Source organism: Neopsephotus bourkii, unplaced genomic scaffold (assembly GCF_033783945.1).
Source record: "Neopsephotus bourkii isolate Nb327-2 ecotype Australia unplaced genomic scaffold, CSIRO-AGI_Nbou_v1 NB_882, whole genome shotgun sequence".
NCBI classification, from domain to species: domain Eukaryota; kingdom Metazoa; phylum Chordata; class Aves; order Psittaciformes; family Psittacidae; genus Neopsephotus; species Neopsephotus bourkii.
The window spans coordinates 3,605,668-3,632,345 of record NW_026901376.1 but is presented as its reverse complement, the minus strand read 5'-3'; the positions used below and the strand labels follow the sequence as shown (position 1 = coordinate 3,632,345).

Sequence of the window (26,678 nt, the reverse complement as noted above, 5' to 3'; positions counted from 1 at the left end):
CTGTATTTGATAGGAAATTTAAGTGTCTTCAGATGGCAAGTTCTTTTGAGGCTCTTTTGGCAATGTGGACCTCATTTTGCAGGTTTGGCATATTAAGTAATGAAAAATGTGGATGTTTTACTGACCAGCACAGTCTAGAGGGCACAGTGTTCATTTCTTCACACTCTTTCAAATTCATAACCTATCACTGGATTTGTAACCCTTTTAGGGCCGCTTGACCTTCTCTTGGCTGTTCAGGCAACTCTGTTGGATTATCAGTTCCCAGGTTCCTTGGCACTGAAAGATCTTCATCAGAGGCACTGGAAACTGTAGTGCAGAGATACTAGAGCTAATTGTGATGGTAGCAACGCTGAATGTCATGCAATCTAACTTGTTGTGGCCCTATAAACTACTTAGGTATTTCTGTTACTTGAGATATATAATATACATATACAGCAGCTGTGTTTCCTAACATTTAACTGATTTTGTAATGTAATCTCAGTTGATCCATGTTCCTTGCTTGGCAGAGCTTGGCAAGGAGCAAGAGAGGTAGGTTGCAGAGGAGTGATTTAAGCTAATTTTCCTTTGCTGGTGTTAAAATTGTTTAAAAAAATTGTAAATATGAAAAAGAAATGCTCAGTAAGTTCTTACACATCCCCCTTCCCCGTATTAGTTTGCTCAGTATGTTGGTGCAGGCTTCTATGAATAGTTAACTGTTCACTGTTAAACACTGCAGAATGATGCCACGTTAAAAATAGCGGTAACTGGCTTATTAACTTTAATTTATTACTCAGCCTTATGTGTCCAGAATCTTGTCAGCACAGCAAATCCTCTAGTGGATTGATATAATTTATGAGGAAAGGAAAGCTATTCAGATGTGGAAGTAGCATGTATATTGTGAGGCTGATTTGCCTATCAAATTCTTGCAGAAACTCTTCAAGTCTTGCAATTCCCAGAGCAGATGAGAAGAGCAGGATGCAGTATTTGCTTGGAATGCCCTGTAGCTTACTTTAGGGATGCTAGTGGAAGGTGCCTGCTTGAAGTGGTTGGTTATTTGTTTTGTGTGGCCTTTTTCAAATTACTGCCACTTGAAAACATAGTCTTCAAATCAAAAAAAGAATCTTTGCAATGAAAATGTCATAACCAGAAGGTTCAGCAACTCTGTTTAATAATCGGAGTATTGATATGAGCAAACAGTAGATGTAGCAGTGGTGTGTGGCTTGGAAAAAAAGGGAAGTGGGGGTGTTTGACAATTCATGACAACTTCAGAAATAATCTCTGTCCTCTCAGAATGGTTTAATATTTCTTAAATTTAGATATGCTTAAACAGCTGTCTGATGATCTGGATGCTCTGTACAATGCACCAGTTTCAGGCAGTTTAATAGCGGTGACTGTGGGTAGTTAGTGAAGCAGTGTTGGAGGGCGGAGACAGATTGGTGTTTCAGTTGTTGAACTTCAGAAAGGGTTATGTGGTGTGTTATGTGTGACTTGGCAGGTAGCTTTCCAGCTCGGTAGCAAGTACTCAGTAGATATGATGTAGTGGCCTCTTTACACTTCTAGAAGCCTATCATCAATACCTACTGGTTTACAAAGTCATGTCAACTATTTGTTTGGGTGTTCATATGAACCAAATGAGGAATTCGCACAAACAAAACTGCAGAGTGCTGCTGTACATAAATATGCCTCTAGCTAGCGGCTGTTACTGAGAAAAAGCATGTTAAGACTTGTAAAGATGGCTGAACTGATTCTGAATAGAACAGAAAAGGATAGGAGGAAAGGCAAATTTTAGTTCTTCATGGAGTCCTGGGAGAGGAGGGAAGAGGCGAGAGACAGAGGAAGTTGGAGAGAGGAGACTTCCTCAGGCATGATTATTGAAATTTTGCTGTGTAGGTGTTGGTACGCTACCAAGTTGGCTTACTGTCTGCCAAGATCCCCATGTCCCTTTCTGCAGAGCTGCTGCCCAGCTGGTCAGTCCTGTTGCAAGGGGTTTTCCTTCCCAGGTGCGAGGCTTTGCATTTGTCCTCCCAGAGTTTCTTAAGGTTCCTTTTGGACCCTTCTGCCAGCCTGTCCAGGTGCCTCTGGATGACAGTCCAGCACTTGAGGGATGGATTCCCCCCCCAGCTTGGTATAAGCAGTGTCCTTTTAAAGCAATACCACAAAAAAGCCTGTTTTTGTATCTTTAACCTTGATTGTAGCCCTAATTAGAATAGACTGTAAAAATAAAACCAGTATGTTTCAAGGTGCTGGATTTAATAAAAGTTGTATTTCCTATGAAAATGTGTGCCTACATGAATTATTGAGTAAATAAGGGGTGCCAAACAGCACTGCTGTTACTAAGGTGGTTAAAAATTAAAAAGTAATTCCTTGGTGCATTTCAGGCATCATAGGAACTTAATCCAACTGGGACAAACCCCAAGTAACCAGTTGCTGTATTAATGAATGACAATTTTGGTGAGTTTGGTTTTCTTCAGGCGCTTGCTGCCACCTACAGTCAGTGAAGCTGCATGTTCGGTACTTGGATTCCTTTGGCTTTGCAGTTGGGAGTCTGTGTTACGGACCCTGTATTGTAGTTCTTTGGAGCTCTGCTCTAGTAAATCTGCTCTGGCAAGGTAGGAAGGGCTGTGTGTGTTTATATATAATGTTTATACATATATACATGAGCTGGTAGCACATTCAAGCTGTAATTGAGGTCAGAAGAATCTTTCAGGAAACATTTTTAAAAGTGTAATTGTATAAGATGCAAATACATAAATTTTACCTAATTGGTAGCTAAAAATAGGATAAAGACTGTAATGAAGGCTTCTACAACATTAAAGTATCAGAAGTTATGCATGCTTTCTCAAATGTGGTGTAGCTTCTTGCAGCATAAGTGGGTATGTGTAAAAGGTAGAACAGCTGCTTGAGTGTGCTGTACAATCTGTTAATGCTTTAAAAAAATGTAATGAAGTTATTTTACGTAGGAGTAGTGTCGTCTTGGAAGTATAATGTCTGTCACTTACTTCTTAACGTTATTCAATACAACCCAGGTTTGTGACTGTCCAGCCAGTCACCTCAGCTGTCACTGCCCTCTTAGATTTTAATGCACAACACAGACGTCTACTGCTTGAACTACTAGAATTGTAAATTGTCATTCCCAATTAACCATGTTAAGGAAACATGAAATGCTTCAGTTCTAGCTCCATAATGTACATGAGCACCAGAGAAGCAGGAAGTTTAATATTCTTCAGTCTTTTCTGAACATCAGAGGTTCCCATTCAGTCTCCTTCCTGGCCCAAGATTTAGGCAGACAATGGGCATGGACTGGTGCAGTAAGTAGTGATGTAATACGTTGTGCAGTCTGAGTATGAAAATGTCCTCTGAAATAATTTGTGAAACTTATGGGAAGTCTCTATTTTAAGTAACAAAAGATACAGGAGTGCTAGGTTAGAAGTCCAACTGCAAAAGTAGGAGCAATAAGAAACATTAGAAACCTGTTCTCTTCCCTTACTTGGATTCGCTTTCTATAGTTAGCCTTCCTTTTCCTGAATAGTAGATAGTTCTCAGTTATTTTATCTTTTATAGAATCATAGAATAGTTAGGGTTGGAAAGGACCTTAAGATCATCTAGTTCCAACTCCCCTGCGATGGGCAGGGACACCTCCTAAACCATGCCACCCAAGGCTCTGTCCAACCTGGTATTGAACACTGCCAGGGATGGAGCATTCACAACCTCCCTGGGCAACCCATTCCAGTGCCTCACCACCCTTACAGTAAAGAATTTCTTCCTTATATCCAATATCCTTATATTCATAGCTGTTTGTTTTCTGTGGTCTCATTAATTGTGTCTATTGCTCTCCTTTACCTAGGTTCACTAAAACTGCTGCCATCCTCTGAATGCTTTGACTGGAGTGGGGTGTACTGCCATGCTTTTTATATCTAAAGCTCTGGTGTATATCTAAAGCTGGCAGTGTCTGAAACCCTTTAGTCTTTCCCTTTCACCCCTGACCAGCTTTGCTGAAAACTCATCTCATTTAAAAGCAGAAGCTCATTAAACTGTTTTTAATGGAAAATGTTATTGCATGACAGGTTCTATGTGGCAGTCTTATCTAGGATGTTAATGACTAAATGATTAGATTAAAAACCCTTAAAAGTACAATACCACTTGCCTTAGATGACTTCTGTAAGGGTCTTTATGGAGACTGGAAACTTTAAGAGATTTTGTTAGTAAGGACAAATGTGGTTAATAATGTGGTTAGTTGGTTCTTTAGTAAATATTTTTCAGATTGAACTGGCATACAAGGCTGATCAGTATTTTCAATTTCTTTTACAGGGTGACCTAAAAACTTACATCTGCAATGAGGAGGAACGCATTAAAGGAGAATCACAAATAATGCTGCTGCAGAGAATGGCATGTGAGATTGCTGCTGGACTTGCTGTAATGCATAAGCATAACTTTGTGCATAGGTATGTTTTCCAGATAAATTGCTTTTAGTTACTCTTTTAGTTTACTCTAAAATTCATGTAGATATTTTTATTAAACTCCGTCTGTACTGAAGATTGTTTTAAAAAACTTCCACCTACCTGACATATCGTAAGTCATGAAGCTGTGATGTTTATGAAGATTCTAATTCTACTGCAGTGGTGTGTTACAGCTCCCACCTGGCTGAAAGCTGATCACCTCCTTTCTATGTTTGCAGCCTGTGGAACACAACCTGCTGCTAAGCTAATCCAGAAGATCTAGTTGTTTAATTCTTGACCAACTTCTTTGGTTTATTGTGGGGGAAAGGGTGTTATAATTTTGTTAGAGTGAATTTTACCTGCTGTATATTTTTAATAGATTATAGCAATTGAAAACTTCTGTTTGGTGGGCTGTTACTTTTGTTACTAAAAAGAGAAAAAAGAAACACAACCAAATGCTGCCTTTTCTAATGCAGTAAGGAAGAAGCTGAATTTAGATGGAAAATCTGACTGAAGCAGGTGCTCTCTCGTTTGAATTACTGTTCATGTAACCTTTTAAGTCTTCAGTAATGGTGGTAGTCACATTTAGAAGAAATCATATAAGAACCATTTTGTTTTAATCAGAGAGAAAAATGCTATATTAAAGTTAATGCAGTCAGTACTGGAAGGGTGGCAGGAGTTGTAAAGGGCTGGAAAAAATGTTTTCGTGGAACTGCTCAGAATTATGTCATTTTTTTTATATGGGGGTGTGTGTGCTATAAATAAAAAGGTGCTAAGGAACTGGAAGATGTCAACCTTAGACTTGTAATGACTAAAATATTTAAGAGTACTTGCTCCCCAGACACAGCTTACCTGATGAACCCTTGGGTATCACAACGTGGTTTGCTTTGGTTTTTTGTTAGGTCAATCTGTTCTTTGCTCTAGAAGCAGCACTTGAATCCCCTCTTTCAGCAAATTAGGAACTTGTGCTAGAGTTTATCAATGCACTTCTTGCTGCTTAGAGAAAGCAGAGGCCTTGTGTTCAGGGAGAACTATCAGTCTGAAGTCTTAAAAGGTTCAGATGTAAAACAGCAAAACCCTGAGAAAACCCCAAAGCCTGGACTCTGCTGGGGGCAGAGCTATTCTTTTAACTTGTTTAACAATTTCACATGACTTGAAGGTAGTACCAGTTGTACCTGTCAAACTGAGTGGTCCCTGTCTCTTGCATTGCAGCGGCATGGCTCTGTAGGTGTTAAATTTAACAGTATGCTTTGAGAAATGCCATTAAACTTGATACATAATTATTCTGTGGGTCTGCAAGATTCCCACTGTAAATGTTTACTTCTAGCAACACTATCCTGATGCTGTCAGAGTAAGTGGTAAGTCTCCAGCATCAGTGATTTTGTTGTTAGTGGTAAATGCAAGCAGCCAAAGTTCTATTCCCTCTTCCAGGATATTTATTTCCATAGTGTAAAACAAGTTGGGAAGCTTTGAGGCATACATTAGGGTTACAAATGTGTTTCTGACCTATGTAGTTCAGTTACTCTGGAAAGGAAAACATTTTCTTCGTTCTCTGAAGAAAAGAAGCTGTGGCTTTTAGACCATTGTACTTCAGAGACTGTTTTTTTTAAAGCCACACAGAAGCAATGGTGGAGTTCTTCCACTGTGCTTAATTGCCTGGTACCCTTTGGTAAAGCAGAGGAGCAAAATATTTGAGCAATTAGTGTGCTGAGCTCTCTGCTGTCACTGCTCCAGTTCCACAGTAAACACGTGACTTCATTAAACTGGCATAGATTTCCAAGTTTGCATGATGTGTTTTCTGATACAGCTTCTTGGTGTTATTACAGCAGCACTGCTGGCTCGAAGTACTTGTGGTCAGGTGTATGTGGTCAACTGAAACACATTCTGTGTGTATTCAAGAGCTTTTGATTTGGTTAATAAAGGACTTTTGTGAAATACATCTTCTGGTACTCTTTTCCAGAGACTGTCTGTAGTTCTAGTTTGTGTAACATATGGTTTTGTTACTTAGAGGAACTTAACTGTAGGTGTAATACGTTACTGGTTGCTTAGTATCATATTGCAAATTGTTAAGTATTTATACCTGATCTGAATTGTTAATACATTTTGCTTATGGCAATTAAAATGCAAGACATGCAGTGACACGTGTTAGGGAAAGAGGGACCTACATCACGTCAGCATATAAACAGCTTTAGAAATCTACATCAGAGGCTTATTAGTAGAATTAAATCATTGCATCTAAATTGTGTGTGTAGTTTGGATGTTTAAAAGTATACTTGGCTGCTCTAGAGAAGTGACTACGTTTTGAACTTCTTTATGAAGGACAGCATAACAGTCTAGGGTTTTCTGTATAAAATCTTCAAATGCAATTGCCTTGTCACTGTATTTAGTTTTCTTTGCATTCAGAACACAGATTCTGCTCAATTGTGTAGATCTAAATTGGTTCTGTTTTGAAAATGTGGGAGGGCCTAAGGGCAGTCATATTCTTGTGGCCACAAAACAAATCTTGTCCAGTAAATTTAGTGTAAGGAGGGACCCCATCAGTGTTTGTTTTTTCTGAAAGTAAGTAGAGTTTATATACAGCTGTGGTGTCTGCAGTAATCCAGTGAGATATGGGATCAGCTGCTGGCTTGTATAGGTTGTAAAACTTAATGAAATTGTAAGCAGCAAGAGAATTATCTCAGTTCGGATCAAAATTGTACATTTGAAATTACTCTCCACAGCTACTGTGACTGGATTTGTGTTATGAGTTGGTCTTTTGGAGTATGTGAACTGGTTTAATTCCATCCAAAGGGAATCAGAAAGGTGGCTGCAGGAGCACACCTTTCTTGCACCTGTCTTGCTGCAGCCTTCAGCAGGATTTAGGTCTGGGATCAGACTACATGTCAGATGAATGAAATGTTGAAGTATATGTAGTGTAGATGTTGAATCCTTAGCACTGTTGTTTCATATTATTGATCTGCTCCTGTTATGGCCTGCTCTTTGCTACTGTAGTCTACAAGTGTCCATATGTGCAACTCCTCAGTGATTTTTTTTTTTAATATAATTTTGTGGCCTTTTCACTTGATTCTTTAAGCTGTGGCCTGACAGTTCTAAGAAGTGTCACTTCTGTTAACCCACTTGTCTTGATTTGCATTGAGGACTACTTGGTTTGGTTTCATTATTTATCTGTTTGCTTTTTTAGTGACTTGGCCTTACGGAATTGCTTTCTTACATCTGATTTAAATGTCAAAGTAGGAGATTATGGCATAGGATTCAGTAGGTATAAGGTAAGTTAATCTAGTCATGCACCACTTTTTTTAAAGGATTTGGGGCCTAAGGTTGTAACAAGCATGCTTGAAAGTTACAAGCTAATACTAGATTGTTCTTTGAATAATGAACTTTCAAAGTAAAAATGGCAAATAACTGTAGCAAGGTTATATAACAGAATAGCTGATCTTTGTAGAGATGAGTGGAGTTTGTGCTTACAGAAGGAAGCTTTGGGTTAAATATATCTATACACATATATATGCACACAGTAGTCCTAAAATATGCATAAATTCCTTCTAATGTTTAAGAAATAATAAAATTTTGTAATGAAAATATTCAAAGTATCTAAATATTTCAAGGAAGTTGGCATTCAGTTTTTCTGTTATGCAGTGGGCAGTGAGTGCCTTTTCTCTACAGCATTATTCTCTGCTACTTGGGGAAAATGGGATTTATTTTTTGGCATCGGGATCACATAAAACCATATTAAGGAGAGGACTGTTAACTTCTGGAATTTGATCAATGTTTGTTCAGTCTTTTTTTTTCTTTTCCCTATGATTTAGGAAGATTATATTGAGACAGATGAGAAGAAACTAATTCCTCTCCGATGGACTGCACCTGAGTTAGTAACAAGTTTTCAAGACAGACTGCTATCAGCAGAGCAAAATAAATACAGTAACATATGGTATGTAGTAGGCTTTAAAATGATTTCAGTGAGAGATTTGTGAACATATCCTCAAATGTTACACAAAAGAGTAATTAATATTTATAGTTAAATTCATTATTGGCTTGATGCATTGCTTTATTTCCTCAGACATACAGTAGGTTAATCTCTACAAACCTGAAACTTTATCTTGCTTTGGAAAGATGCTTAGAAATCTGTTGAAAGAACAGTTAGGTTAAGAAAAAACTGTTTAGCAGAAGAACAAGCATTTATACTAATAAAAACAATTACTGTACATTTGGCAAATGCCTTTAAATGTTTATAAAGGAAAGAAATGATAAATAATATTTCTAGTAATGTAATAGTTGTGGATGACATAAAAAGTTGATCCCTTCAGGGAGGCTTCCATAGATCACGCTGTTCATCAAAACTACAAGCAGCCAGGGTGTTAAGGTTTCCAACTTGAATTTTGGTGCCTCTTACACAAAGCTGCTTTGAACAGGTTTGGACTAGATGACTTTGAAAGAGCCCTTCCAATTTAAATTGTTCTGTAGTAATACCTGCAGTCAGTTGCTTTGCATTTTGAGCAAGGAAAGGTTGCCCAAAGATCAGCATAGACTGTAATCACTGAAAAGTGGTTGGTGTTGCATACAATATATGTATACAGCAATGAGAAAAGAGGTGGCTTCTGATGACTGCAGCTTAAAAAGAAGTAATTTGATGAAAACAGAAACAAAGATTAGTTTTCTAGCAGTTTGACTCATAACTACTGCATTTTCTGCTGAAAGCTTTTCTTACTGTTGGACTAACCATAAGGTTTTTTCATCTTGCTTTTCTAAATAGACATTTTATTTAACGTGTGGGGGTTTCTTCCATAGTTGAATCATTTGAGGCCTCTGTTGTCTTCACTGGTGTTGCCTTTGTTGTCATTGTCTTCAAACAACTTTATTCTTAAGCTTCTGGCATTCTGTCAAATAGAACGAGTTAGCAGGTCCTGAAGTTGTTACAGAGTCAATGAGAGAGTAGTATTTGTTTCTTCTTGCCAGTTATGCTTTGCATAATAATCCTTATTTTCTTAGAAAAGCAACCTTAAAACAGTTCTTGGAATGCACATTAATTTGCTGCTCTCTTTCAGGTCCCTGGGGGTAACATTATGGGAGCTGTTTGAGAATGCTGCTCAGCCTTACTCAGACTTTTCTGACAGGGAAGTCCTAACCCATGTCATAAGGGAGAAGCAGGTTAAACTCTTCAAGCCACGCCTGGAGCAGCCATACTCTGATAGATGGTAAACTTCAAGTGTTTTTATTTATTCTTAAAGCTGCTGAAGAAGTTTCTGGCATTACTCAGTTCTTTTAATATGCTGAAATTGCTCCATGGAATCATCTTCCTGGCAAAGAAACTCTGAATAAAGGGAATAAAAGGAGTTTCTATAGATGGATTTTCCTGCCAGTGGTATTAATTTTTACTTTTTTTATCTTGTTACATACGTGAATTTTATATATTCTTTTTCATTGTGAAGCCTATTAAGACATGTTTCTTATTTGTATAGGTATGAAGTTCTGCAGTTCTGTTGGCTACCTCCAGAAAAGAGACCAACAGCGGAAGAAGTGCACAGACTTTTAACTTACCTTCGCATGCAAAGCCAAAGGGACTCGGAGATTGATTTTGAACAGCAGTGGAATGCTCTTAAACCAAACACCTCAAACAGAGAAACAAATAATTCTGCATTTCCAATCTTGGATCACTTTGCAGGAGATAGACTCGGCCATGAGATGGAGGAAGTTCTTACTGTAACTGAAACAAGCCAGGGTCTCAGCTTTGAATATATCTGGGAGGCAGCTAAGCATGATCATTTTGATGAATGTGGTCATGTGAATCCTGATGAAGCAATGACATATGCAGGTGTTTTCTTTCCAGTGGAGGTTTTTGAGAGGTCACTTTCAGAGCAAGGGTCAGGAGCACAGAATGCGAGTGGTCAGGAAGCATCACTTGCTGTCCCTGGGGTATTACCTGTGTTTGATGCACACAAGCTTTCTGTTGGAAATGACTACTATATCCAATTGGAGGAGAAAGGAAGTGGCTGCACCATGAATTTTGATAACCAGTCACTTGTACTAACTACAGAAGTTGATCATCAAGAAGCTGTACAAGAAAAAAGTTCTCATTTCACAGTTCTCAGGGATCTTGATGTTGAAGAATCTAGTACGGATGGGGACTTCTTCCACTACAATACAGATCCTAAAGAGGAATTTTTGCCTGTTACTAGTAGTCCAGAAAGTCCTTTCCAGAATATATTTAATGACATTGACAGATCAAAAGAATTGGCAAACAGAAAAATACTTGGTTTTGCTGAAACAAATGATATTTCTAAAGGCTTTAAACCACCTGTTTTAAACTCAAACACAGATGCCAGGAAGGCAGTAGGCCTTTCTGAGAAGGAGCATTCTAGTCATGTTTCTGAAAATGAAACAGTTTTCTTATGTGAAAATATCTCTAACCAGCCTGACTTGGCAACTTTAGAAGAACTTTCTGATAACTTCTTATTTCTTCAAGAGAAAAACTTATTATCAGGGTTATTGTCTAAGAAAACCAGCAGTGATTTTGGACAAAAACCAGATAATGTTCTAACGAGTGTATTAGAAACCTCAAATAGAGTCTCTGTAGAGCCTGAACCTGTGCTGGCTGAAAATGCACAGATATTTTCTTTAATACATGAAAGTCTTAGAACAGTGAAAGATGAAAATTGTAACCCAGTGACAGTGAATAAAGATCTGAATTCTCAGTGTCAGACTATTGTAGAAGTACAGGCATCCTCTAGTCCACCTGCAGCATGTAAGTCATATGATAAATGTGCAAATCCTCCTTATTTGAAGGAGGAGGGAAAACTTTTGAATGTGGAAGTCAGTGAAGTCATGTCCTGTAACGCTGATATTCTCTGTCAAGAAGAGCGATCTAGTAATGCCAAAAATAATAATGTTGGAAGCAGTCAATATTCTGGTGTTGCTGTTGAAACAGCTGAGTGTGATGCACAAATAAAACAGGGAATGCTTCCCAACTATGATGAAATAGCTTTTAATAGAGAAAAATGTAGCAATCAGGAAGATGTGAGAAGAAACTTGAAAGATACATCTCCCATAATAAAAAGAGATGAATGTTTATTGGGGGAAATACAAGAAGCATCAAATCATTTTGAGAACTGCAAGGATATTCCAGAAGAGGTTACCTCAATTTCTGTTGCTACTTCAGACTGTACAAGTCAGGATAGTCTTTTGGAAGACAACCCATCTCCTGTACAAACTGTAGGACAAGCCTTAGAGACACCTGATTCTTTGGATTCTTTAGATGTAAATGAGGTTTTAGAATCTTTACAGGCTCAAAGCCCTCAGAAACTTTTGCCACCTGATAAACCTGCTGACAGTGGCTATGAAACAGAGAACCTGGAATCTCCGGAATGGACTTCCCATATCACTGTTGAGGATGCTTCTAGTGTAGATACTGCTCTCTGTGGTGTTAGCGAGAGCAATGTCAGTGCTTTACCTTCTAATCCAGTCATAATTGTTTCAGAAGCAGCAGCTGGTTTAGATGCAGTGAACAGCAATCTTGAAACAACCCCAAAGGTTTTTCTGGGGGGAAGTCAGAACTCTTACAGAGACTCTGCCTATTTCTCTGATAATGATTCTGAACCAGATAAAAAAACTGAAGAGACTGTCAGTCTGTCAGGAGAGACTATGGGTGGTGTTTCTTCCAGTAGAGGAGAGAATAATACTGAAGAGGATTACAGTTTTGAGGAGAGACAGCAAAAGTGTGATGTAAGCAATTACCAGGATACTAACAATCAAAATACAAACCTAGAACTAAATCATGACTTAGAGATCCAGGAGATGGATGTAAGGATGCAGGGGTGTCCTGATGAGTGGGCTGAGGCCACTCTGAATTCCATGGAGGTATCAATGGACAGAAACCTAAGGGATGAAATAAAACTATCTGAGACTTCCCGTAAAACTGTGTCTTGTGTTGGCACTAATACTTCAGAACTTCTTTCACACAGAGACTTAAAGCCTGTGCATAACATACACAGTCCTTTAGATCTGAGTAACAGTGAGAAGTCCTTCTATCACATTGAAGGACAAAAACTGAAAGAGCCAGATATTGAAGGAAAATACCTTGGAAAACTCGATGTTTCTGGAATGCTTGATTCAGAAGATGGCGATGATGCAGATGAAGAAGATGAGAACAGTGATTCTGAGGATGACATGAGGACTTTTCATATGCATAGTCTGAGTTCTGACAGTGAAGATGAAACTGTTCATCAAGTACCTGAGATAATTACCGAGAAGGATGATGGAAAACATCTGAGAAGCTTGTTGAAACTTCCAGCACCTCTTGATGAGAGGCAGCATGAGCCTTGGAAAAATGAGAAAAAGGCTGTAACGTTCTTTGATGATGTGACAGTCTATTTGTTTGATCAGGTATGCTTTTTTTGCTAAGTAAAGTTTTTGTTGGTTTGAGTTTTTTAAACAACATATGGTAGAATTGCATGTTTATGGGTTTTTTTGGTAGGTGTAGAATAGCAGGGCTGTTAGGAAGTGAAGGAAGGTTTTGTTTTGGCAGGGTTGGTTGTCAAATCCTGAACCTCCATTGCTTTTGGATCCCTAACTGTATGCGCTGAGTGAACCGTGATGTCCTTCTGATGTTTGTAAGCTGTGTTTAATTTGAACATGTGAAGCAGCATTGTTATGGACCATATTTGATTTGATTATTTTACCAGAATGTTGTAACTTTTTAGAATCAATTTGTCAGTTTAATGAGTTTGGGGACTTTGAATTTAAGTTTAAATGACTTTATAAAAGAAAGGAAGAGAGGGATAAAAATAACAGCTAACCAACCAAATAAAACACCTCGAAAACCCTAAACAGCAACTGAACTTCGACTCTTGTGTTAGTTAGCATTAAGGTACATTTCACTTAAACCATAATCAAAAATGACAACAATATGTAGACGGTAATGCTAATTTTTACATCCAGTGTTATTCAAGTTGAGTGAAATACTGATCTGCTTCTAAAATTCAAGGTTACCTTTGTTTCCCTATATGCTTTATCAATTTTTAACTTCTGTAACTTGATACAGAGGGGATTGTGTTTTACCATCGTGACAACTAAACTCATACAGTGAGTTTGAAAGAACAGTCACATTGTCAAGCTTTGGAAATGCTAGCTATGATGACGCACATAAATATTGGTTAATTGTGTTTTGGAATAGAAAACATAGGTGATTTGTGTTTAGGCAGCCTATGTTGAATAGTAATCCTTTTGTCAGAAGGGAAGAGAAAATCAGCTGTGTTTAACCTGTTCTTAGTTGTTGAACTCTTTATTTTTACAGTAACTGATAAGATGTTGGCTGCTTCAAATACCAGTTGTACAAAGTTGTCTCTTTATCCTGGTGCATGATTAAGAATTAAAACCAAAAAAGTAAAATAAAAACTTAAAATGTTGTGAGTTGGTGTAAGGCTTTGTTAAAGAATTGAAAACCTGCTTGGGTCAGGCTGACAAGGGAACTGTTTTTAATTGGAAGATGTTTAGCTTTGCTCCAAGGAATACAAAACTTTTAAATATCCTAAATAAGTCTTAAAGTCACTTCCTGAGTGCATTTTAGTGTGGATTTAATACAATTTTCTTTAGAACTAGAATTACCTGCATATGTTTAATCTGTAATTCAAAGTTTTGTTATGTGGTAATAACTTAAGAGTTTACAGGCCATTTAATTATGCAGTACATTTGATGGTGACAGTGGGGAGTGTATTTCTGCAAAGCTTGCATCTGTGGGCATGGACACATTGTACAAGAGGGTTAAGTAACTTACTGTATTTGCCTTAGGAAATGCCGACTAAGGAGCTGGGAAACCATGCAGCAGACTTGAATGGGGAAGACTCTTGCAGCACTCCTGCTCCACCTTCGAGTTTTAGTTACTTAAACAGATTTGCAAATTCAGAAAGCTCAACAGATGAAGAAGGTACCGGACTATATTTATACACAGCAGGGGCTGAGGCTGTTTTATGCATAGCTGTTAATGAAATGTCTTTTAAGTGATAGGAGACTTGTAGATTGGCTGTACCATATTGGCTTCAGTTTTGCATCCTGAGCACAAACTACAGCTAGGCTCAGGCAGTGGTGTTACTGATCATCAAAGCTGGTAATGTGATATTTGTTGGTTATACACTGATGTGTCTGGGGTATCTTGAAAGGCTATCAAAGTAGGGGAGACAAATATTGTGACTCCTGAGGGCTAGAACAGAAAAGCTACAAGTTCTGCTTTGGGCTAGCACAGTCTGCCAGGGGTTTGCTTTTAAAACTGGTGATGACTTTACATTATTGTCAATTCTTTTTTTTTTCTTTTTCCTCAAGGTGGGGGTTTTGAATGGGACGATGATTTCTCTTCTCCAGAGCCATCCTTTATGTCAAAGGCAGCTAATAGTCTTATTAGTTCTAAATCACCTCTTCAGTCATCAAAGTATTTCTCTCCACCTCCACCTTCCCGGACTCTCGATCAGAACTGGTCACATACGTCCCCTTATTCCAGATTCTCTATCTCTCCTGCAAACATGGCAAGCTTTTCTCTTACGCATCTTACAGATTCAGATATAGAGCAAGGAGGTAAGTGATGTAGTTATAATAATTTTAGAACCACAAATTCAAAACTCTGTTCAAAGATAGAAGTCAGAGATATGACAAATCTTGTTCTATTTTAGATAATTAAAAAATGCATTGTTAATACTATAAATGTTATGTGTGGTCTTGTATTTCAGTTAAGACATAGCTTTCCTTTGAGATTATTTGCATCCAAGTTGCTACAGACTTGTGGTTCTGTTGAATATTCTGTTGAATATTACAGGACAAGTTCACAATTTTTCTGTTAAAAAAGAAATAGTGCAATAGTTGTGAAATCTGTGCATTCCTTAAGCACTTGTTTATAGCTGCCACACCATGGCAGTTGAATAAATGTCATTATCGCACTGTCATTAGTCACAATTTTATTTTCATTGCACAGGATGAGGATGCTAGAACATAATGTTTCTGCCGTTGCTGTCTAAGTTTATTTTACAATTCAGTTTCTTTTCATACTGCCTTTTAGAAAGTGCATTCTTGACATACAAGAATTGCAGCATGTTTTCTAGAGCTGTGAATAAGACTGTTTAAGGAGAGTCAATCTGTTCATAGCAATATTGAGTACCAGCAGTATTCATTAATAGTAGTTTTCTTGTCTGTAACCAAAAGCTTTTTTTTCAACTTCGAAACATTTTTTGAGGGTAAAGAGGCAAACCCAAGCAGACTTGAATCAGTTCAGCATACTAATCTTGATAAAATGCTGCATTATTAAACATTACTGGTTGCTGAGCCTTGCTAATGGTAAATATGTAATCGGGGTTATATGGAGTTGTATTGTTCTTGTATTATGCTTATTGATAAGATAATGCTTGCTGCCTAGTAACTTGCAGATAAGAGATTTTTATGGAGATCTTGCATTGCCTCATGAGTCCTAAGAAGTGACATTGAACCGTGTGCTTTAAGCAGATGTCTATGTAGAAATGTATCAAATGTTTACAGTAGTTGAAAGCTGTAGGGAAAGATTAACCAAAACTTGGAAGTGTGAAAGGGCAGAACGCCAAGCTGTAGGAAGAGCCTTGCAAAGAAGGGATAGTTGTGCAGAAGGATCTCATTGTACCTTATGACCTTTCCTCTACTAATAGGAAGCAGTGAAGATGGAGAAAAAGATTAATTTAAAACTTTGGACTGCATACATAAAACACACAGACTTTCTGTCTAAAACTTCTTAATCTCTGGATCCTCCTGAAGCAACGCAGGTAATCAAGAAGTACTAAGAAATGAAAGTAAACACTGAAAGCAATGTTAAATCAGGACATTAATTTGAATGTGTATGTAACTTTGTAATGTATTTTTAAATCAGTGCAATTTTGCTTTTCATTGAAAGATGATTCTGCCGCTGTTTTCAAGTACTTGAAGTATTTTTCAGATAACCTAAACAAGTAAAGCAATTACACTACAGTCTGGTTTATGTATGAGATTGTATAATATTCTTTTTATATTTTTCCATGTAGTTCATTATCTATTTGAACATACACCTGTTGTAGAACTGTGTATAACTGTCCTGTGCAACAGGTGGCTGTGTTGCTGAAACTGTATGGATGATAGTTGATCAGTAGTGAGCCATATTTATTCAAGAGGATATCACTACATATTACTTTGCTTATTACAATTGCACTATGGATTTTTCTTCCTTTATTTCCTGATGTACAGAATCAAAATCTTAAATCTTTCAAGGAGAATAAGACAAGTTGAATTGGCCCACTTATCCAGTTTAATTTGTCCTTTTTGTAGCCTTTGCTATGCACGGTACATGTAAAGTATACATAACTTCTGAGTGTTACGTTAGACTTGCTGAAATCTTATGTTCAGTACCATTTCTAAGTGATAATGATTATAGATTGATTGTTAGTGTTCATGTTCTATAGGAAACTGGAAAAGAATATATGATATCCTCTGGAGTTTTTAGATGTAAGAGATAATATCTCTTAATTTCTGAACATAATCCTACTGACTGCTTAAACTGTAATAGCATTTGACTATATCGTAATTAAAGAGCCTTCCAGTTTTTACTACAATTTCTGCCTTGGAGAGAGAAGAGGAAAAATCGGCTGTACAAAACTATGGAATTTATGAATCTTATAAAAGACTAATTTCAATGGAATGGATTTGGGCACATGTGGCCCTTCAGCTGTCCATTTTGTGAATTTCAAAGCTCACTCTTCTGTTGAGTGTAGATTGGGGCTGCCATTCAGAGGACTGCGGTAAATCTACCTCTCAGTGATGTTATGACAGTTAAGAATTAGATGAATGATTAATACCCAGTTTTGCACCTTTTTTAAGGCCAAGCCTATTTTAAGTTGTCTGCAAGACCCCGTGGTACATTTTGAAATACATACTGACCAAAAGATACTGTATAGTAATGTTTGCTCTGAAGCTGTCTGTAGGGAAGGGAGTACAGTGTGGGCATGTTTAACTTTCATACTCCACCATGCATTTAGCTAGTTTAATCCTTTAAACTCCTGGATGGGGAGGAGAAATCCCTCATTACTACTCCAAAGCGAGTTCAGTTGAGAAACAAATCCCTGACCCCTTGTAATGCCTTATGCAGCTGCAGATCAGTAGGAAACACTGATAGGAGAGTTTACCTGGCTTAGTGTCCTAAAATACAAAAGTACTAACATACTGAACGCTTTGTGTTTTAGTGGCTATTTTGGCAGGGCTTCATATAAGGGAGTCCCATATAAGGGACTTCACAAAGTCCAAGTGCTCTGTGTCCAGATCCAGTCACCAGAGACTTCTCATCACATGAAGTATGGGAGGACTAGATATTTTCAGATGTGTAAAGTTTGGTTTCGTATACCTCTATATACATTTTTGTTTTGGTTATTTTTAAGTATTTTTTTAAATTACAGGAATGTTAATTGCTTTTTTTCCAGCATTGTTTAGCCCTTAACAAGAATGGCTTCCATACCGATCAAAAGGGAATGACTTAGTGATAATGTTGTTTAAAGTTGCCAATGTATTGTTCAGATGACTTTTTCTGGTGAGGCACTCAGGTTCAGAGTTAGTCAGAACTGTTTTTCAGTATGAAGTGGGGAATGGAATTTTTTCATGGACTTCTTCCCAGGATAGGATTTAAGAGTCAAAGGGACGTAGTTCTTTATACAGGCTTAGAGTGTATACTGTAGAGGGTTTAAGGAAGCTGTGCACTCCTCTCAATATTTAAAATATAGGTAATAGATTTTGTGCACAAACTATTGTTTAGTGATTCTGTAATTCCAACATCAAACTCCTTGATGCAGTTAGATTTAAGGTATCTCATCTGTCTTCTATAATCCTCACCACAGTAAGAATGAAACTCTATAATGGTTTGCAAAGTATGTTAGGGCTTATCTGCCTTGCGTGGTGAAAATATATCAGAACTGGTCTTCAGCCTTAATTTTGAATAATTTGGTTTAAAATACAGCCCAAGGTTAAATAAAAGCTTCTACTCCAGAATGTTACAAGGTGGTTGTGCATTTTGTTTCTTATCATTCTGGAAAATCAGATATTCACCTTGCACATCAAGAATTTTCTTTAATTGATAGAAATCTATAGAAAATCTTACATAGGAAGTGAAAGTTTACTCTTTTATCCAAATTTTCTGTTGAGTTGATAAAGGAGCATTTTTCCCAAAATGAGCTGGGATATGTATGACAATAAGCAAGGTAATGTCCTTTTTAGCCGTGCAGTGGTCTGGGTTGGAAGGGACCTTTAATCTCATCCAGGTCCATTCCCCTGCCACAGGCAGGGACACCTTCCACTAGACCAGGTTGCTCCAAGCCCTGTCCAGCCTGGCTTTGAGCGGTGCCTGCGATAGGGTAACCACAGCTTCTCTGAGCAACCTGTTCCCAAAAGAGAAAAGAAATGAAGAGAAAGAAATACTTAAGATGACTCACCTCACTTTAAACATGAATTTTAATTTTGTTAATCCACTAGGCTGGATTACAATAATATAAAAGGTCTTTTTTTGGAAAAAATCTATAGTTAAAACTCTGATCAGCTATTAGCAATATTTAAATATCTGCTGGCCATCAGTGGCACAGTGAAGGGGAATCGGTAATTCCACACGTTACATTATAATAAGGGGATTTATTACAAATCATTCATTAAACTATGTAATTTCTTGCACTAGCTACTTAGGCATGGTTTCCAGTTTTAGAAGTACATGTATCTATTTTCAGTGGTTTACTGTGAGGACTGCTTATATTTCAATTCCCTCTCCAGTAGAATACCGTGCTTACATGAATAGTGAAGGCATTGTTTCCATTTGGCTACTGAAGTCATTTTAAAAAGCTGATTTTTTTTTCCCACCTAAGGAAGTTTGCTTAAAAATTAGTATCTTGTTATGAGAAGCCAACAAAGCGAGAAGAATGTCCGGTTTTCATGGAACACCTGTACTCTCCTAAGTCCCCAAGCCACAGATCTGTTGTGTGTCCAACTGCATTTATGGAAACTGCCATTTTCATGGAAATGAGCAGATTAAACATTTTTTCATCTCCTTGTTGATGCACTAATGAAAGCCATTTAAGCCTCATTCTTTTTATCAGTATTTATAGCAGATTTTTATGTAGTACTCAATCTTTTTCATGAGGAGGCTGGTTGGTAGAAAGACTTTTATGATTAAGCACTATGCTAAAGTGTCAGCATTGTCAGGTGTTAGTGACATGGCTATTTTTGCTGGAGTTGGTGAAAGGTGGAATCCAAGTATATTAGCCTTATAAGAAATAGCCTTAAATAAGAACAGAGTGTACAAAATTACTTCAGCTTTAAGTCATACAGTAATATCATTGTATGTTAATGGTTTTGGTACAAGACTGGAAAAAAACCTATCTAGAGGAGAGTCAAACATCATATAAACTTACTGAAAATAAGTATTTGTAATACCAGCAGCCTGTTTTTCAGAAACTTGAATATGACTTAGTTTTGTTTATGAAATTGTTTGAACTTGCACAGATGTAGGTGTAACTTAAACGATAAAATGGTACTGATGTGTGTGTGTATATAATGTTTAATTCTATTTGTAAATGAGAAACTATGTAACAAAATCATAGGTATGAGGTTTTCCTATTGTAATTTAATACAGGTATGAGGTTTATGGCAATATATCATAGTTAATGAAATTTCAGGTCAAAATGTCTTTAAATTGTGTACATTTTTAAATTGTAATTTCTACTGTATATTGATTATCATGCATAGTGTGATTCAAGAAACTGCTTGTAATTTAAAAATATTTAATATTAAAAATAAAATACAGTTATATATTTATAATCTCTTTGTCTGTTTGTTCATTCTTAAGCAGAAACCAGCAATGGATCAGGTCCACAGTGTAGTTCTGCTGTGAGATATATTTGTTAGTGTCCAGAAGTTGAGAAAGTACCAAAACCTCAAAGCTACAGTCCAGCAGATGAGTCTACACGAAATAGTGTAGTTGCCTTTAATTTCTTCTAATAATACCACCTTGTGTGAGCTTCAGGTAAGGTGTATACACAAAGAAGCAGTACTTGAAATACAAACAGTGTAATTCTAAAAGGTAAATATTGCTTTTAATCCTAGAATTAAGCATGTGTAGGAAGAAGGAAATACCAAAATTTAAGTACCCTTCAGCAAACAGATTAATGGTATGTTTTTTTCAATATTAATTCAGTTTATTTCTGGAAGATTTCCTTTTTTAATTTAAATGCATGTGATGAATGGACCCAAGATCATCAGGTAGAGCACTGAGCAGGCTGCCCATTGAGGTTGTGGAGTGTCCTTCTCTGGGGACAGTCAGTACTCGCCTGGATGCATTCCTGTGTAACCTGCTCTAGGTGGCCCTGCCTTGGCAGGGGGGGTGGACTAGATGATCTCCAGAGGTCCCTTCCAACCCTAATGATTCTGTTCTGTGGATATCAGGTAAATGTAGTGCCTGTGTATTAGTAGCCTCTCTGACTTGAGATTGAGACGTTCACTCTGAGGGGCAGTGAATGTCTCTTTTAACCTGTTTACTGTTAAGGTTGTGATGACAGATCGCAGCAGTGTCAGTGGTTATGGAGGCTGTTGTGGAAGCCCCTCCTCAGCATCGCAGCTGTTCTGAGTCCTGGCAACTGTTGAGACCTGGGAATGAGAAACTGATATCAAGATGACTTAACTTCATTAGGTAAAATATAACTAGTGGGCTGAAATTTGACCGAGACAGTGGTCATGATTGAGAACAGATGTAAAAGATCCCATAGCACTGAATTGGTCATCTTAAATAGAACCTATTATCAAAGAATTTGAGTACTTGCAATCCTTAGCAGCAGCAGCTTGCAAGGGAGGGGAAATGCTGAGGGCCTCTGTCACACAAGGTGCTATGGTAACTTGCACAACCCTTGGCAGAACAGAGTGCACTCAGACAGTTTCCTTCTCCATCTGCTGAAGTACTGACTTGACCCCTCCTACAGTGGCACTGATTTGCCTGGCTTAGCATCCACTGGTCTGGTGTCAGTGCCTGGATGTACACACACACACACAACTGCTCAGCCGTAGCCCAGTGCTGCCTACTCCCTAACGTTTTGTGGTCCCCAGAGCTCCATGCCTATCCAAATCCCAGGAGCCTTGTGTTGCATGCTGCCTCTGGGCCCTCTCCCCCTTGGTGGGCTAAAACGGGCACCGCCAACAGCCGGGCTGATGTGCCGCTGCCGGACTCCTTCGCCTGGGCCTGCTGCTTCCTTCACCCCGGTACCCGAGGGCCGTGCCCGAGACCGCCCCTTCCCCGGCGGGTCCGTTACTCGACGGCTGCGGAGGTGCCGAGGTCCCGCCCGCGCCGGGCCCGCCCCCGCCGCTAAAGCGACGTGTCGCAGCCACCTGCCGACTGCCTGGGGGCCGGGGCAGCGCTCGGGCCCAGCTCCGGCCGCATGGGGCCTCGGCGTGAGGCAGGGCCAGGGGCCCTCCCTGGCCCCTGCTTGTAGACCCTGCCTGAGCCCCTGCTGCTGCTCCTCCTGGCTTCACATCGGTCTCTGCCAATGCACTCCTCGAGCCCTAGGCACCTTCTTCACAGCTGGTGGCAGTGGTAAGTCACAGAAGAGGGATGCCAGACTGATGCAGAGGGTGGAAAGCTTGTTGGTATTTGTTTGCTCTCTTCAGTTTGCCTTGACCACTCCACTCTGTTGCCCCTGGTCTCTCTGTGTCCATTTCCTCCTTGCAAACCCATGCTCTCTCCCTGGGGGTCCTGGCAGCCTCGCTGCAGCTCCATGAGGGTGTTTCTCAGGCTTGCACCCTCTTCTGCTATGTTAGCCTGTCTGCTTTGCCCTAGCTTGCAGTTTCAAAGGGTACTTTTCTCCCACAATTTGCTGAAGCCTCCTCTCTCTTGCATTTTCTTCCAGCATTCTCTGATGGCTGCCTCCACAAACCTCCTCTTCACCAAGCCCTGCAGGCTGTTTTCCTTTCCAACAGCAGCTGCTCATTTCTTTGCTCTCGCTAACAGTGCTTTTTGTGCTGGAGGGGAAAGTTGACTGGTTTCCTTTGTGCCTGCCTTTATTTCTCCTGCAGTTACACCTTTCTGTGAAGTGAGTTAGATTTAAGGGTCAGGAAGGGTCAGAGAGCTTGGTTTTAGTCTGTCTTTCTTAAGGTACCTAGATGTCTCTAGCATTTCTTCTAGGCTCCCACAACACAAGCTATTCAGTGCTGTCTTTCAACATTTGTCACCTGGATGCTACCGTAACCGAGCTGCTTTGTGAGTTCCTGTCAGTTGTCTCCCTGGTGGTAAGGAACCTGGGACAGCCAGAATGCCCTCACAGGCAGGGAACCAAGTCACTGTTAATGCTGAGCAGCTAAAGACCTCTCTAAAGCAACAAGAGAGGAAGTGATATTTACTGCAGCACACCTGGGAACTGCTCACCACCTGCTCCAGCTAAGGTTGATATCCTATATAGGGACAGTCGAGCACCTGTGGGTTTCCTTGGCGTTGGTTTTGTTTTAATTGGCTCACCAACTCTAACTGCTCCTACATCACAGCATCAGCATAAAACATTTTTTTAAAGTCTGAACCTTTCAATGTGAACTGGAAAAAAGTAGAAAGAAATGTTATGGAAATAGTATCTGTAACCTTGATGGTTGGTGTTGGAGGCAGGGTTCCTGTGGGGCTACTGCCTTCTGGTGTAGTGTTGGCACAGAATCTGGGCTGAGGGAGGACAAGATCTCAGTGCTGTCTTCTGCCCTTGGTAACATGTGAGGAAGGAGCATTGCTGGGTCTTTTTGGATAATCTGAAGAATAAATACTGCTGCTGCTGCTGAACTGGGGCAGAAACTGCAATTAAGCCCCACCATTATTTGGTTGCTGTAGGAAGAGGGAGTAATTATTTTTGTGTGTGGTGGGGACTAGCCCAGGGTGCAGAAACACTGCATGTGAAAACGTGTTTGCCAGCTGTGAGTTTCTGAGCTTCTGTAGGGGTTTGTGTGCCGTGTTTCCCTCTAGTGGACTGCTCATGAACACAGTGGAAACCTATTCCTACAAAAAGCAATTACCAGGAGTTCAAGGAGAAATTACTTTGAGTAAAAACCTGAGGGTTCTAGTATCCCACCCGTGAGCCTGCACACATACGATGAGGTGGTATATGCTTTTATTGTAACTTGTGGTAACTGGAGCTAGGAGAAGACAGAAGCATATGAGATCAAAATGTAGGCAATGTGTTATCAAACCTAATTGACTGTTGCCCTCCTGTTATTATTTTTTTTTATTGTGATTCACTTTTCCTGTGGGAAGACTGCAACAGGTTGGAGACTATTTCTGTTATGTGCAGTGAGAGGAGCTTGAAACCTACTCACAAGAAAGTAAAGGTGTGTAGTTTTCACCTGGCTTTCCATACGTGAGGACACGAATAGGTGATTTACTGCATCTTTGTTTCAATGGTTCTGTTCACTTGGCTTCTGCTCCCTCTGTAACCTTTTCCTTCCAGCTGAAGGAGGATCTGTTATTCTCTAAAAAAGGATTTTCTCTTCTGTTCATCTGCACATGTCATCTTGACTGATAACATTCACAAATTGGGAGCCAGAGATGGTTTTCCAGTAGTGAACAAGTAAACAAACATTTCAAACCTGCATCGGATGATTTGCTCAGCATGGAGCTGTGCAGCAGTTAATGATGTTCATGTATTTACAGCACATTGATGCCTAATACCAGTACATCTACCAAAACATGAAGACTAAAACCAAAGGAAAGCAGCAGAGGAACACTGCTGACAAAGAAGCGTTTTCCGAGGACTCATCAGTGAGGAAAAAAGAACTGGTGAAATGTTTGCGGCACAAAGAAAGGAGGCATGGGGGAAATAAGGAGAGCAGCAAGATGGCTCCAGCCAGCGCCAAGCATCCTTGGAGCAGTAAGGACAGGCATTTGAGGAGACTGGAAAGCAACGAGCGGGAGAGGCAGAGAATGCACAAGCTCAACAATGCGTTCCAGGCTTTGCGGGAGGTGATCCCTCATGTGAGGGCTGAGAACAAACTGTCCAAAATAGAGACTCTCACACTGGCCAAAAACTACATTAAATCCTTGACCTCCATTATACTAAATATGTCAAATGGACACTTGCCAGCAGCAGAAGGGATAGGGGGAGGCTGGGGGTCCAAATTGTACCAGCATTATCAACAGCAACATGGCAAGGATGATGAGGAACAGATACAAAAATACTCCACATAGATTCATAGCTTCAGCCAAAACACCTACAGTTAGGTAATACCACCATTATTTCTCCTTCTGGCATGATACATGTCAGTACATAAAGGTTTTAAGAGTTTATTTTTGATTCCATATATCCCCTACTTTTTGTCTTAAAAAGATAAACAGGTACCAACACTCGTGGCTATAGGTTACATGGCACATTAAACAAAATTGCCTTAAATTGTAAGAATTTTTCAGTGCTTAATGAATAGATTTGGTGTGTTAGGGTCTGGAAACCTATCCTGTAACACTGTAGTTGCCTTGAAACTAAAGATGTAGCAACTACTGAAAATTCTCTTTGGAAGGGTTGTCAGTTTAGCATTTAAGGCCCATTGTTACCCAAGATCCCTAGAGCTTGTAGAGAATCTTGACAGTAGTGCTATTTACCAACCTGTCAGTGACCTGCCAGAATAGGTTTCCTTCTGTTCTGCTATGGGGAAAATAGATGCCAACGTTTGACTGACTTGATGACTGAAGCAGCACGTATGAGGAATTGGCCACCAAATCTGAATATTTGAGTGTTTCAGATCTGCTCTGATAATTTTGAACCTTACAAAGCATAAAACTTCTAAAGTACTTGTTAATGTTAGTATCTACAAAGCTTTCTTAGATTGTAAGCTCTCCAGAGTCAGGACGTTTTCTGGTTTCCAGAGCATCCAGCCTCATGGAGTCTTTCTTTAGTGCATCTCTGGGTGCCACTGTAATACAAATAATAAGTAACGGACAAATTACTTATTTTTGCCAAAAACTATGATAAAAATGCTTTAGTGTAATCACAAGTTAAACAGTGATCTATCCAATTAAAATTACTTGCTAATGAAGCCTGTAATGTGATCAGGATTCTTTCTGGGCTAGTGCTAGATTCTGCTATTATTAAACACAATAAATGAAGCAGGAACTCTTCAAAAAGGGAAATGTTCCCTGTCCATCCATCCATTCTGATTGTAAAAAGTTTCATGTCACTGAGGAATTCTCATTTCCTCTCATATTCTCACCTGAAGACCAGTGGGAGGTGCCTTCAGTTGGAACTGTGCTGCCTGTAGAGCGCCATGTGCCCAAGTCCTGCGCTCGCTGGCTGGCTGTTGTTGTGTTGTGTTGACAGCAAAGTAGGAATCCGACATCTCCTACACTGGTAGGATTGATAATAGTATGGGGTGTGATCCTTGTCCTTGCAAAGTAGGAGTATGGGAGGAGGAACAGTGGCTGAGGCAGGAGTTATCAGGTCCATCACAGAAGGGTTATGATGCACTGCATAGTTTGTAACATGCTCTTTGTTTTGCCTCAGCAGGGCTCATAGTGTGATAATTCTCATTTGTACTAAAAGGTAAGGTTTCCCAGACAGGTTGGTAAGGAATGGGAACTATTTTTCAGCCTGGAGAAGGCTCCAGAGAGACCTTAGAGCAGCTCCCAATGCCTAAAGGGGCTACAAGAAACCTGGAGAGGGGCTTTTTACAAGCGCCTGTAGTGCTAGGACAGAAAGCAATGGCTTCAAGCTGGCAGACGGTAGATTTAGATTGGATATTAGGAGAAGGCTTTTCTTTATGAGGGTGCTAAGGCCCTGGCACAGATTGCTCCAAGAAGCTGTGGCTGCCCCATACCTGGCAGTGTTCAAGGCTAGGCTGGATGGGTCTTTGAGCAACTTGCTCTAGTGGAAAGCGTCCCTGTGTGTGGTGGGGGTTGGAACTGGATGAACTCAAGGTCCCTTCCAACCAAAACCAGTCTATGGTTCTGATTTTTTTGCACTGTAGCAACCCATCCCTATGATGCAGAACATCAACAACATAGTCTTATATGTGCAGTTGTTTTACTGGAGGTAGAAATTATGTTGCTCTTGTGTCAATTTGGTGTTTTCTTCATTTCCATGCTGTTTTGACACTAAAATAGCCGTGATTATCCAGCCCTACGACTTAAGTCTAATGACAGTATTGCCTGGTCTCACAGGCGCCATTTGCCCGTAGTGCAGCGTGCTGTCTGACTGCACAGGTAACCTCCTGCGCCGATAAAGCCCTCAGTTCCGCCAACAGGGGCGGGGTGCGAGG

At 39.5% G+C, this 26,678-nt stretch overlaps 2 protein-coding genes across 4 annotated transcripts in view; both read left to right on the top strand.

Annotated features, from left to right (window-relative positions):
- The window catches only part of LMTK2 (lemur tyrosine kinase 2), a 42,641-nt gene extending 22,246 nt beyond the window's left edge, over positions 1-20,395 (top strand). For 2 of the 3 annotated variants that reach the window (XM_061357090.1, XM_061357091.1), the window contains 8 exons: positions 4,288-4,421; positions 7,597-7,681; positions 8,222-8,343; positions 9,458-9,607; positions 9,872-12,791; positions 14,196-14,331; positions 14,724-14,972; positions 16,067-17,660. In XM_061357090.1, the coding sequence (XP_061213074.1) occupies positions 4,288-4,421; positions 7,597-7,681; positions 8,222-8,343; positions 9,458-9,607; positions 9,872-12,791; positions 14,196-14,331; positions 14,724-14,972; positions 16,067-16,095 (3,825 nt within the window). In that variant the 3' untranslated portion in view covers positions 16,096-17,660. Of the gene's footprint in view, positions 1-4,287; positions 4,422-7,596; positions 7,682-8,221; positions 8,344-9,457; positions 9,608-9,871; positions 12,792-14,195; positions 14,332-14,723; positions 14,973-16,066; positions 17,661-20,265 lie in introns of those variants that run through there. The other variant, XR_009726082.1, reaches the window with a different exon arrangement.
- Positions 20,396-21,913: 1,518 nt separating this feature from the next.
- Positions 21,914-25,530, top strand: BHLHA15 (basic helix-loop-helix family member a15). Its single transcript, XM_061357092.1, has 2 exons — positions 21,914-21,996; positions 24,085-25,530. The coding sequence occupies exon 2, from the start codon at positions 24,121-24,123 to the stop codon at positions 24,616-24,618; it is 498 nt and encodes a 165-aa protein (XP_061213076.1). The 5' UTR covers positions 21,914-21,996; positions 24,085-24,120; the 3' UTR covers positions 24,619-25,530.
- The last annotated feature ends 1,148 nt before the right edge of the window (positions 25,531-26,678 follow it).